The 12,500-nt window shown below is 60.1% G+C and overlaps 1 protein-coding gene across 1 annotated transcript in view; it reads right to left on the bottom strand.

The window, feature by feature from the left end:
- Nucleotides 1-12,195, bottom strand: part of LOC139249563 (retinol dehydrogenase 11-like) — a 17,131-nt gene extending 4,936 nt beyond the window's left edge. Inside the window, exons 1-4 of the mRNA XM_070872502.1 lie at nucleotides 12,117-12,195; nucleotides 11,234-11,425; nucleotides 5,209-5,370; nucleotides 3,131-3,247 (exon numbers count right to left, since the gene is read on the bottom strand). Coding sequence (XP_070728603.1) covers nucleotides 3,131-3,247; nucleotides 5,209-5,370; nucleotides 11,234-11,425; nucleotides 12,117-12,195 — 550 coding nt within the window. The remainder of the gene's footprint in view (nucleotides 1-3,130; nucleotides 3,248-5,208; nucleotides 5,371-11,233; nucleotides 11,426-12,116) is intronic.
- Between the last annotated feature and the right edge of the window lie 305 nt (nucleotides 12,196-12,500).

Below are 12,500 nucleotides of genomic sequence, written 5' to 3'. Positions count from 1 at the left end.
AGAAGGGAAAGGAGGTGGGGTAGCTCTGTTAATAAAGGATGATATCAGGGCAGTTGTGAGAGACGATATTGGCTCTAATGAACAAAATGTTGAATCATGTGGGTGGAGATTAGAGATAGTAAGGGGAAAAAGTCACTGGTGGGCGTAGTTTATAGGCCCCCAAATAATAACTTCACGGTGGGGCGGGCAATAATCAAGGGAATAATGGAGGCATGTGAAAAAGGAACGGCAGTAGTTATGGGGGATTTTAACCTACATATCGATTGGTCAAATCAAATCGCACGGGGTAGCCTGGAGGAGGAATTCATAGAATGCATACGGGATTGTTTCTTAGAACAGTATGTTACAGAACCTACAAGGAAGCAAGCTATCTTAGATCTGGTCCTGTGTAATGAGACAGGAAAAATAAACGATCTCCTAGTAAAAGATCCTCTCGGAATGAGTGATTACAATATGGTTGAATTTGTAATACAGATTGAGGGTGAGGAAGTCGTGTCTCAAACGAGCGTACTATGCTTAAACAAAGGGGACTACAGTGGGATGAGGGCAGAGTTGGCTAAAGTAGACTGGGAACACAGACTAAACGGTGGCACAATTGAGGAACAGTGGAGGACTTTTAAGGAGCTCTTTCATAGTGCTCAACAAAAATATATTCCAGTGAAAAAGAAGGGCGGTAAGAGAAGGGATAACCAGCCGTGGATAACCAAGGAAATAAAGGAAAGTATCAAATCAAAGACCAATGCGTATAAGGTGGCCAAGGTTAGTGGGAAACTAGAGGATTGGGAAGATTTGAAGCAACAGCAAAGAATGACTAAAAAAGCAATAAAGAAAGGAAAGATAGATTACGAAGGTAAACTTGCGCAAAACATAAAAACAGACAGTAAAAGCTTTTACAGATATATAAAACAGAAAAGAGTGACTAAAGTAAATGTTGGTCCCTTAGAAGATGAGAAGGGGGATTTAATAATGGGAAATGTGGAAATGGCTGAGACCTTAAACAATTATTTTGCTTCGGTCTTCCCAGTGGAAGACACAAAAACCATGCCAAAAATTGCTGGTCACAGGAATGTGGGAAGGGAGGACCTTGAGACAATCAGTATCACTAGGGGGGTAGTGCTGGACAGGCTAATGGGACTCAAGGTAGACAAGTCCCCTGGTCCTGATGAAATGCATCCCAGGGTATTAACAGAGATGGCGGAAGTTATAGCAGATGCATTCGTTATAATCTACCAAAATTCTCTGGACTCTGGGGAGGTACCAGCGGATTGGAAAGCAGCTAATGTAACGCCTCTGTTTAAAAAAGGGGGCAGACAAAAGGCAGGTAACTATAGGCCGGTTAGTTTAACATCTGTAGTGGGGAAAATGCTTGAAACTATCATTAAGGAAGAAATAGCGGGACATCTGGATAGGAATAGTGCAATCAAGCAGACGCAACATGGATTCATGAAGGGGAAATCATGTTTAACTAATTTACTGGAATTCTTTGAGGATATAATGAGCATGGTGGATAGAGGTGTACCGATGGATGTGGTGTATTTAGATTTCCAAAAGGCATTCGATAAGGTGCCACACAAAAGGTTACTGCAGAAGATAGAGGTACACGGAGTCAGAGGAAATGTATTAGCATGGATAGAGAATTGGCTGGCTAACAGAAAGCAGAGAGTCGGGATAAATGGGTCCTTTTCGGGTTGGAAATCGGTGGTTAGTGGTGTGCCACAGGGATCGGTGCTGGGACCACAACTGTTTACAATATACATAGATGACCTGGAAGAGGGGACAGAGTGTAGTGTAACAAAATTTGCAGATGACACAAAGATTAGTGGGAAAGCGGGTTGTGTAGAGGACTCATAGAGAGGCTGCAAAGAGATTTGGATAGGTTAAGCGAATGGGCTAAGGTTTGGCAGATGGAATACAATGTCGGAAAATGTGAGGTCATCCACCTTGGGGGAAAAAAACAGTAAAAGGGAATATTATTTGAATGGGGAGAAATTACAACATGCTGCGGTGCAGAGGGACCTGGGGGTCCTTGTGCATGAATCCCAAAAAGTTAGTTTGCAGGTGCAGCAGGTAATCAGGAAGGCGAATGGAATGTTGGCCTCCATTGCGAGAGGGATGGAGTACAAAAGCAGGGAGGTCCTGCTGCAACTGTACAGGGTATTGGTGAGGCCGCACCTGGAGTACTGCGTGCAGTTTTGGTCACCTTACTTAAGGAAGGATATACTAGCTTTGGAGGGGGTACAGAGACGATTCACGAGGCTGATTCCGGAGATGAGGGGGTTACCTTATGATGATAGATTGAGTAGACTGGGTCTTTACTCGTTGGAGTTCAGAAGGATGAGGGGTGATCTTATAGAAACATTTAAAATAATGAAAGGGATAGACAAGATAGAGGCAGAGAGGTTGTTTCCACTGGTCGGGGAGACTAGAACTAGGGGGCACAGCCTCAAACTACGGGGGAGCCAATTTAAAACCGAGTTGAGAAGGAATTTCTTCTCCCAGAGGGTTGTGAATCTGTGGAATTCTCTGCCCAGGGAAGCAGTTGAGGCTAGCTCATTGAATGTATTCAAGTCACAGATAGATAGATTTTTAACCAATAAGGGAATTAAGGGTTACGGGGAGCGGGCGGGTAAGTGGAGCTGAGTCCACGGCCAGATCAGCCATGATCTTGTTGAATGGCGGAACAGGCTCGAGGGGCTAGATGGCCTACTCCTGTTCCGAATTCTTATGTTCTTATGTACACAGGGTTAGATACAGAGTAAAGCTCCCTCTACACTGTCCCATCAAACACTCCCAGGGCAGGTACAGGGGGTTAGATACAGAGTAAAGCTCCCTCTACACTGTCCCATCAAACACTCCCAGGGCAATTACAGGGGGTTAGATACAGAGTAAAGCTCCCTCTACACTGTCCCATCAAACACTCCCAGGGCAGGTACAGGGGGTTAGATACAGAGTAAAGCTCCCTCTACACTGTCCCATCAAACACTCCCAGGGCAGGTACAGGGGGTTAGATACAGAGTAAAGCTCCCTCTACACTGTCCCACTCCGAGAGATGCCCCAACACCCTCCCGCCCCCGGCAGTGGTTGCCCCCGATGTGCCCCCCCCCCAGTGACCGCCCCCCCCCCTCCGTACCTTTCAGTCGTTGTGCCAGCTCGCGGGTGAAGAGGATGTTGGCCAACTTGCTCTGGCAGTAGGCGACCAGCGGATTGTAACATCCCTTCATGTGGATGTCGTTTAAGTGAATCTTCCCTGTGAGAGGCAAGGGGGTGGGAAACGCTGTGTGTTAGACCTGAGGCTGGTCGGAGGAAGAGGAGCAAGACTTCCCTGCTTTTATACTCCATCCCCTTTGCAGTAAAGGCCAAGATACCATTGGCCTTCCTGATCACTTGCTGTACCTGCATACTAACCTTTTGTGTTTCATGTACAAGTAACCCCCAGGTCCCGCTGTACTGCGGCACTTTGTAATCTTTCTCCATTTAAATAATAACTTGCTCTGTGATTTTTTTCTGCCAAAGTGCATGACCTCACACTTTCCCACATTATACTCCAGCTGACAAATGTTTGCCCACTCACTTAGCCTGTCTGTGTCCCTTTGTAGATTTTTTGTGTCCTCCTCACACGTTGCTTTTCCTCCCATTGTCAGCAAACTTGTCTCCGTTACACTCAGTCCCTTCTTCCCAGTCGTTAATATAGATTGTAAATAGTTGGGGCCCCAGCACTGATCCCCGCGGCACCCCACTAGTTACTGGTTTCTTCTCGACCGAGGCGGCTGTTCCCTCGTGCTCTCCCCTCCCCCCCCGGGATCCCAACCCGCCCACCCAGGACTCCACGCCCCCCCCCAGCCCCATGACACCACTCGGGACCCCCCCCCCCCCGGCCCCACGACACCACTCGGGACCCCCCCCCCCCCCAGCCCCACGACACCACTCGGGACCCCCCCCCCCCCAGCCCCACGACACCACTCGGGACCCCCCCAGCCCCACGACACCACTCGGGACCCCCCCCCCCAGCCCCACGACACCACTCGGGACCCCCCCCCCCCCAGCCCCACGACACCACTCGGGACCCCCCCCCCGGCCCCACGACACCACTCGGGACCCCCCCCCCCCCCCCAGCCCCACGACACCACTCGGGACCCCCCCCCCCGGCCCCACGACACCACTCGGGACCCCCCCCCCCCCCCAGCCCCACGACACCACTCGGGACCCCCCCCCAGCCCCACGACACCACTCGGGACCCCCCCCGGCCCCCAGCCCCACGACACCACTCGGGACCCCCCCCCCCAGCCCCACGACACCACTCGGGACCCCCCCCCAGCCCCACGACACCACTCGGGACCCCCCCGGCCCCCAGCCCCACGACACCACTCGGGACCCCCCCCCCCCAGCCCCACGACACCACTCGGGACCCCCCCCCCCAGCCCCACGACACCACTCGGGACCCCCCCCCCCCCCAGCCCCACGACACCACTCGGGACCCCCCCCCCCCCAGCCCCACGACACCACTCGGGACCCCCCCCCCCAGCCCCACGACACCACTCGGGACCCCCCCCACCCCCCAGCCCCACGACACCACTCGGACCCCCCCCCGGCCCCCAGCCCCACGACACCACTCGGGACCCCCCCCCCCCCAAGCCCCACGACACCACTCGGGACCCCCCCCCCCACAGCCCCACGACACCACTCGGGACCCCCTCCCCCAGCCCCACGACACCACTCGGGACCCCCCCAGCCCACGACACCACTCGGGACCCCCCCCAGCCCACGACACCACTCGGGACCCCCCCCCCCAGCCCCACGACACCACTCGGGACCCCCCCCCTTGGGCCCGGACACCACTCGGGACCCCCCCCCTTGGGCCCGGACACCACTCGGGACCCCCCCCGTGGGCCCGGACACACTCGGGACCCCCCCCGTGGGCCCGGACACACTTGGGACCCCCCCCGTGGGCCCGGACACCACTCGGGACCCCCCCTGTGGGCCCGGACACCACTCGGGACCCCCCCCTTGGGCCCGGACACCACTCGGGACCCCCCCCGTGGGCCCGGACACACTTGGGACCCCCCCCGTGGGCCCGGACACCACTCAGGACCCCCCCTTGGGCCCGGACACCACTCGGGACCCCCCCCTTGGGCCCGGACACCACTCGGGACCCCCCCCGTGGGCCCGGACACCACTCGGGACCCCCCCCGTGGGCCCGGACACACTCACCGATGCGGTGGGCCCTGCTCGAGACGATGATGATCCGGCTCGGCGGGTCACTCTTGAGCTGCTCCAGCAGGAGGACGGTCAGCAGGAAGTGGCCGAAGTGGTTGACGCCAATCTGCATCTCGAATCCGTCCGAGGTCTCCTGCCTCGGCCCAATGGGGGCCCCTGGAGGGCGATAAACGGGGGCGGGGGTGGGGGTGAAGGTGAAGGGGCAGGGTGTGGCGGGTCAGGGGTCAAGGAGGTCAGGAGGTCAAGGGTGAAGGGGGTCGGGGGGCAGGGGGTCATGGGGTCAGGGGATCGGGGGTCAGGGTGTCATGGGGTCAGGGGATCGGGGGGTCAGGGGGTCAGGGGACCGGGGGGGGGGCAGGGTGTCATGGGGTCAGGGGATCGGGGAGGGGGTTCAGGGGGATCGGGGTGTCAGGGAGGTCAGGGGGCCATGGGGTCAGGGGGTCAGGGGATCGGGGGATCGAGGGGATCGAGGGGTCAGGGGGCAGGGGGTGAAGGGGTTCAGGGGTTCAGGGGTTCAGGAGGTCAGGGAAGTCGGCAGGTCAGGGATGTCGGGGGTCACAGGGTCGGGGGTTTCAGGGGATCGGGGGGGTCAGGGGGTCAGGGAGGTTAGAGATGTCGGGGGTCACAGGGTCGGGATTTTCAGGGATCGGGGGGTCAGGGAGGTCAGCAGGTTGGGGGTGAAGGGGCGGGGAGGAGGGGGAACATTTAACAGGTGACACACGAAGAATCCAAAATGGGCGCCCGATTCATTTATCATCTCCCCCGCCCCTTTCACCCCCCCGGGACGTCCCAAAGCCTCACGGCCAGTGAAGGACTATCGGAGGGCGTTCACTGTTGTATTGTGGGAAACGCCAATTTGTGCACAGCAAGCTCCCACACACAGCGATGTGATAATGACCCGGGTCGTCTGTTTTAGTGATGTTGGTCGAGGGATAAATATTGGCCCCAGGACCCCGGGGAGAACTCCCTCTGCTCTTCTTCCAATAGTGGCCCCGGGATCTTTTACATCCACCCGAGAGGGCAGACGGGGCCTCGGTTTAATGTCTCATCCCGAAATACAGCCCCTCCAACAGTGCGGGGCTCCCTCAGTACTGCCCCTCCGACAGTGCGGGGCTCCCTCAGTACTGCCCCTCCGACAGTGCGGGGCTCCCTCAGTACCGCCCCTCCGACAGTGCGGCCCTCCCTCAGTACCGCCCCTCCGACAGTGCGGCCCTCCCTCAGTACCGCCCCTCCGACAGTGCGGCGCTCCCTCAGTACCGCCCCTCCGACAGTGCGGCCCTCCCTCAGTACCGCCCCTCCGACAGTGCGGCGCTCCCTCAGTACCGCCCCTCTGACAGTGCGGCGCTCCCTCAGTACCGCCCCTCTGACAGTGCTACTGCCCCTCCGACAGTGCGGCGCTCCCTCAGTACTGCCCCTCCGACAGTACGGCGCTCCCTCAGTACCGCCCCTCCGACAGTGCGGCGCTCCCTCAGTACTGCCCCTCCGACAGTACGGCGCTCCCTCAGTACCGCCCCTCCGACAGTGCGGCACTCCCTCAGTACTGCCCCTCCGACAGTGCGGCACTCCCTCAGTACTGCCCCTCCGACAGTGCGGCGCTCCCTCAGTACTGCCCCTCCGACAGTACGGCGCTCCCTCAGTACCGCCCCTCCGACAGTGCGGCACTCCCTCAGTACTGCCCCTCCGACAGTGCGGCACTCCCTCAGTACTGCCCCTCCGACAGTGCGGCGCTCCCTCAGTACTGCCCCTCCGACAGTGCGGCACTCCCTCAGTACTGCCCCTCCGACAGTGCGGCGCTCCCTCAGTACTGCCCCTCCGACAGTGCGGCACTCCCTCAGTACTGCCCCTCCGACAGTGCGGCACTCCCTCAGTACTGCCCCTCCGACAGTGCGGCGCTTCCTCAGTACCGCCCCTCCGACAGTGCGGCACTCCCTCAGTACTTCCCTCGCACACGACACCCACATTGGGTGGTAGGTGGAGCTTGGTTGACATTTTTCTCATTTCTTCCAACCCCCCCTCCCCCTTCCCCTCCCCCACTGACTCCCTGAGGCAGTTAAGCTCCAGATGACCGTGGTTACCCACGATGCATCACCCGGTCAAAGAGTCCTGGCTGACCAGTGAGTCTCGGCCCCCTGTCTCTGGGGCTTTTTGTGGAGGGGTGGTCTCGGGAACACCTCTTCCCCTCCGTTTCCCTCGCACCTCGCCACCCTTGGACTTGGTCAGCAACCAAATCCATAACCCGCCCAACACCAAACCCTTTTCTGACTCACAGGCGACAAGAGCAGGTCAGAGGCTGGGTATTCTGCGGCCAGTGTCTCTCCTCCCGACTCCCCAAAGCCTCTCCACCATCGACAAGCCACAAGTCAGGTGTGTGATGGAACGGATCCATCGCAGACCCAATCCTCGCCGGACCGGGGTCAAACAGGGCTGTGTCATCGCCCCAACCCTCGTCTCAATCTCCCTCGCTGCCTTGCTCCACCTCACAGTCAACAAGCTCCCCGCTGGAGTGGAACTAAACTACAGAACCAGTGGGAAGCTGTTTAACCTTCGCTGTCTCCAGGCCAGGTCCAAGACCACCCCGACCTCTGTCGTTGAGCTACAGTACACGGACGATGCCTGCGTCTGCTCACACACACAGAGGCTGAACTCCAGGACACAGTCGATGTATTTACTGAGGTGTACGAGAGCATGGGCCTTATGCTAAACATCCGTAAGACAAAGGTCCTCCCCCAGCCTGTCCTCACCGCCCAGCACTGCCCCCCAGTCATCAAGATCCACGGCCCGGCCCTGGACAACGTGGACCATTTCCCATACCTCGGGAGCCTCCTATCAACCAGGGCAGGCATCGTCGAGATCCAACCCCGCCTCCAGTGCACCAGTGCAGCCTTCGGTCGCCTGAGGAAAAGTGTGTTTGAAGACCGGGCCCTCAAATCCACCACCCAGCTCATGGTCTACAGGGCTGTAGTGATACCCGCCCTCCTGTATGGCTCAGAGACATGGACCATGTACAGTAGACACCTCACCCCCAGCTCATGGTCTACAGGGCTGTAGTGATACCCGCCCTCCTGTATGGCTCAGAGACACGGACCATGTACAGTAGGTACCTCACCCCCAGCTCATGGTCTACAGGGCTGTAGTGATACCCGCCCTCCTGTATGGCTCAGAGACATGGACCATGTACAGTAGACACCTCACCCCCAGCTCATGGTCTACAGGGCTGTAGTGATACCCGCCCTCCTGTATGGCTCAGAGACATGGACCATGTACAGTAGACACCTCAAGTCGCTGGAGAAATACCACCGACGCTGTCTCCGCAAGATCCTGCAAATCCCCCGGGAGGACAGATGCACCAACGTTAGCGTCCTCGACCAGGCCCAACATCTCCAGCATTGAAGCACTGACCACACTCGACCAGCTCCGCTGGGCAGGGCCACATTGTCCGCATGTCCCCCCGACACGAGACTCCCCAAAGCAAGCGCTCTACTCGGAACTCCTTCACGGGCAAACGGGCCAAAGGTGGGCAGAGGAAACGTTACAAGGGACCACCCTCAAAGCCTCCCTGATAAAGTGCAACATCCCCACCGACACCTGGGAGTCCCTGGGCCCAAAGACCAGTCCGCCCTAAGTGGAGGGAGTGCATCCGGGAGGGCGCTGAGCACCTCGAGTCTCGTCGCTGAGAGCGTGCAGAAACCAAGCGCAGGCAGCGGAAGGAGTGTGCGGCAAACCAGTCCCACCCTCCCCTTCCCTCAACCACTGTTTGTCCCACCCTCCCCTTCCCTCAACCACTGTCTGTCCCACCTGTGACAGGGACTGTGGCTCTCATATTGGGCTGTTCAGCCACCGAAGGACTCATTGTTAGAGTGGAAGCAAGTCTTCCTCGATTCCGAGGGACTGCCTACGATGATGGTGAGGGAACACTCCCCACTTGCCGGATGGTGCAGCTCCAACAAACACTCGAGAAGCTCGACACCATCCAGGACAAAGCAGCCGCTCGATGGGCCACGCTCCCACCACCTCCAACACTCACTCCCTCCACCACCTCCAACACTCACTCCCTCCACCACCTCCAACACTCACTCACCTCCACCACCTCCAACACTCACTCCCTCCACCACCTCCAACACTCACTCCCTCCACCACCTTCAACACTCACTCCCTCCACCGCCTCCAACACTCACTCCCTCCACCGCCTCCAATACTCACTCCCTCCACCACCTCCAACACTCACTCCCTCCACCACCTTCAACACTCACTCCCTCCACCACCTCCAACACTCACTCCCTCCACCACCTCCAACACTCACTCCCTCCACCACCTCCAACACTCACTCCCTCCACCACCTCCAACACTCACTCCCTCCACCACCTTCAACACTCACTCCCTCCACCACCTCCAACACTCACTCCCTCCACCACCTTCAACACTCACTCCCTCCACCACCTCCAACACTCACTCACTCCACCACCTCCAACACTCACTCCCTCCACCACCTCCAACACTCACTCCCTCCACCACCTCCAACACTCACTCTCTCCACCACCTCCAACACTCACTCCCTCCATCACCTCCAACACTCACTCCCTCCACCACCTTCAACACTCACTCCCTCCACCACCTCCAACACTCACTCCCTCCACCACCTTCAACACTCACTCCCCTCCACCACCTCCAACACTCACTCCCTCACCACCTCCAAAACTCACTCCCTCCACCACCTCCAACACTCACTCCCTCCACCACCTCCAACACTCACTCCCTCCACCACCTCCAACACTCACTCCCTCACCACCTCCAACACTCACTCCCTCCACCACCTCCAACACTCACTCCCTCCACCACCTTCAACACTCACTCCCTCCACCACCTTCAACACTCACTCCCTCCACCACCTCAACACTCACTCCCTCCACCACCTCCAACACTCACTCCTCCTCCACGCCTCAACACTCACTCCCTCCACCACCTCCAACACTCACTCCCTCCACCACCTCCAACACTCACTCCCTCCACCACCTTCAACACTCACTCCCTCCACCACCTCCAACACTCACTCCCTCCACCACCGGCGCACCGTGGCTGCAGTGTGCACCGTCCACAAGATGCACCGCGGCAACTCGCCAAGGCTTCTTCGGCAGCACCTCCCAAACCCGCGACCTCTACCACCTAGAAGGTCAAGGGCAGCAGGTCCATGGGAACCCACCCCCTCCACGTTCCCCTCCCAGTCACACACCATCCCTCGACTTGGAAATATATCGGCCGTTCCTCCATCGTCGCTGGGTCCCAATCCCTGGAACTCCCTCCCTAACAGCACTGTGGGAGCACCTTCACCACACGGACTGCAGCGGTTCAAGAAGGGGGCTCACCACCACCTTCTCAAGGGGCGACTAGGACGGGCAATAAACGCCGGCCTTGGCCAGCGACGCCCACAGGTAGAGAATGAATTTATAAAAAGTATAACTTCTACCCAGACCCCAATTCGGCCCCTCCACCTAACCCTGCCCCGCCCCTCACTGTCCCTCCCCAGCCCTCCGCTGTCCCCTCCCCTCCCCTCCCCTCACCCTTCCCTCCCCCCTCCCCTCCCCCTCCCCCCCATGCCCATCCCCTCGCCCTTCCCCCCCTCCCGTCCCCCTCCTCCTCCTCCTCCTCCTCCTCCCCCTCCCCTCGCCCCTCCCGTCCCCCTCCTCCTCCCCCCCCTCGCCCCTCCCGTCCCCCTCCTCCTCCCCCCTCCCCTCGCCCCTCCCGTCCCCCTCCTCTCTCCCCTCCTCCCCCCTCCCCTCGCCCCTCCCGTCCCCCTCCTCCTCCTCCCTCCTCCTCCCCCCTCCCTCTCGCCCCTCCCGTCCCCCTCCTCCTCCTCCTCCTCCTCCCCCCTCCCCTCGCCCCTCCCGTCCCCCTCCTCCTCCCCCCCTCGCCTCTCTCCCGTCCTCCTCCTCCTCCCCCCCCTCGCCCTTCCCGCCCTCCCGTCCCCCTCCTCCTCCCCTCCTCCCCCCTCGCCCCTCCCCTCCCTCGCCCCTCCCCCGCCTACCTGCGTTGTTGATGAGGACGTCGATGTGCCTCTCTTTCTCGGCCATCTCCTTGGTGAAGTTGTGGATGGAGCTCAGCGAGCCCAGGTCCAGTTTGTACACCACAATGCTGTCGGTGCAAACACTCGCCCTCAGCTCCTCCGCCACCAGCTCACTCTTCTCCACGTCCCGGCTCGCCATGATCACCCGCGCCCCTGGGGGGGGGCACAGGGGGGCCGTCAGTGGTGGTGGGCGAGGGGGGAGGGGGAGGGAGGGGGAGGGAGAGAGGGGGAGAGGGAGAGAGAGGGGGCGGAGGGAGAGAGGGGGAGGGAGAGAGGGGAGAGGGGGCGGAGGGAGAGAGGGGAGGGAGAGAGAGGGAGGGAGAGAGGGGAGGGAGAGGGAGAGAGGGGGCGGAGGGAGAGAGGGGGAGGGAGAGAGGGGGAGGGAGAGAGGGGAGGGAGAGAGGGGGCGGGAGAGAGGGGGAGGGAGAGAGGGGGCGGGAGAGAGGGGGAGGGAGAGAGGGAGAGAGGGGAGAGGGAGAGCGGGAGAGAGGGGGCGGAGGGAGAGAGGGGGAGGGAGAGAGGGAGAGAGAGGGGCGGAGGGAGAGAAGGGGAGGGAGAGAGGGGGAGGGAGAGAGGGGAGGGAGAGAGGGAGAGAGGGGGAGGGAGAGAGGGAGAGAGAGGGGGCGGAGGGAGAGAGGGGAGGGAGAGGAGGAGGGAGAGAGGAGGGGCGGAGGAGAGAGAGGAGAGAGGGGGAGGGAGAGCGGGAGAGAGGGGGCGGAGGGAGAGAGGGGGAGGGAGAGAGGGAGAGAGAGGGGGCGGAGGGAGAGAAGGGGAGGGGGAGGGAGAGAGAGAGGGAGGGAGAGGGAGGTGCACGGTGGGGCGGGGGAGGGGCCAGTGCCCGTACCTCTCTGGGCGAGCTCCCGCGCCGTCTCCCGTCCGATCCCGCTGTTGGCGCCGGTGATGATCACTGTCTTCCCGTCCATCCTGGCCGGGCAGCGGCAAACTCCGCCTGCCAGCCAGCTCCGGATCAGCAGGAAGCTCGAGCCTTGGGAACCAAACAGTATCGTCACTGGGGCACCGAGCTCCCGTAATCCGTAATCCCGTAATCCCGTAATCCCGGCCAAACACCTCCCCACCTTGGGGCCAGTACTGAGGGATCGCTGCACTGTCGGAGGGGCAGTACTGAGGGAGCGCCGCACTGTCGGAGGGGCAGTACTGAGGGAGCGCCGCACTGTCGGAGGGGCAGTACTGAGGGAGCCCCGCACTGTCGGAGGGGCAGTACTGAGGG

This window comes from Pristiophorus japonicus, unplaced genomic scaffold (genome assembly GCF_044704955.1).
Source record: "Pristiophorus japonicus isolate sPriJap1 unplaced genomic scaffold, sPriJap1.hap1 HAP1_SCAFFOLD_3241, whole genome shotgun sequence".
Taxonomy (NCBI): domain Eukaryota; kingdom Metazoa; phylum Chordata; class Chondrichthyes; family Pristiophoridae; genus Pristiophorus; species Pristiophorus japonicus.
Note: the sequence above shows the minus strand (reverse complement) of the source record. Positions and strands in the feature narration are given on the sequence as shown.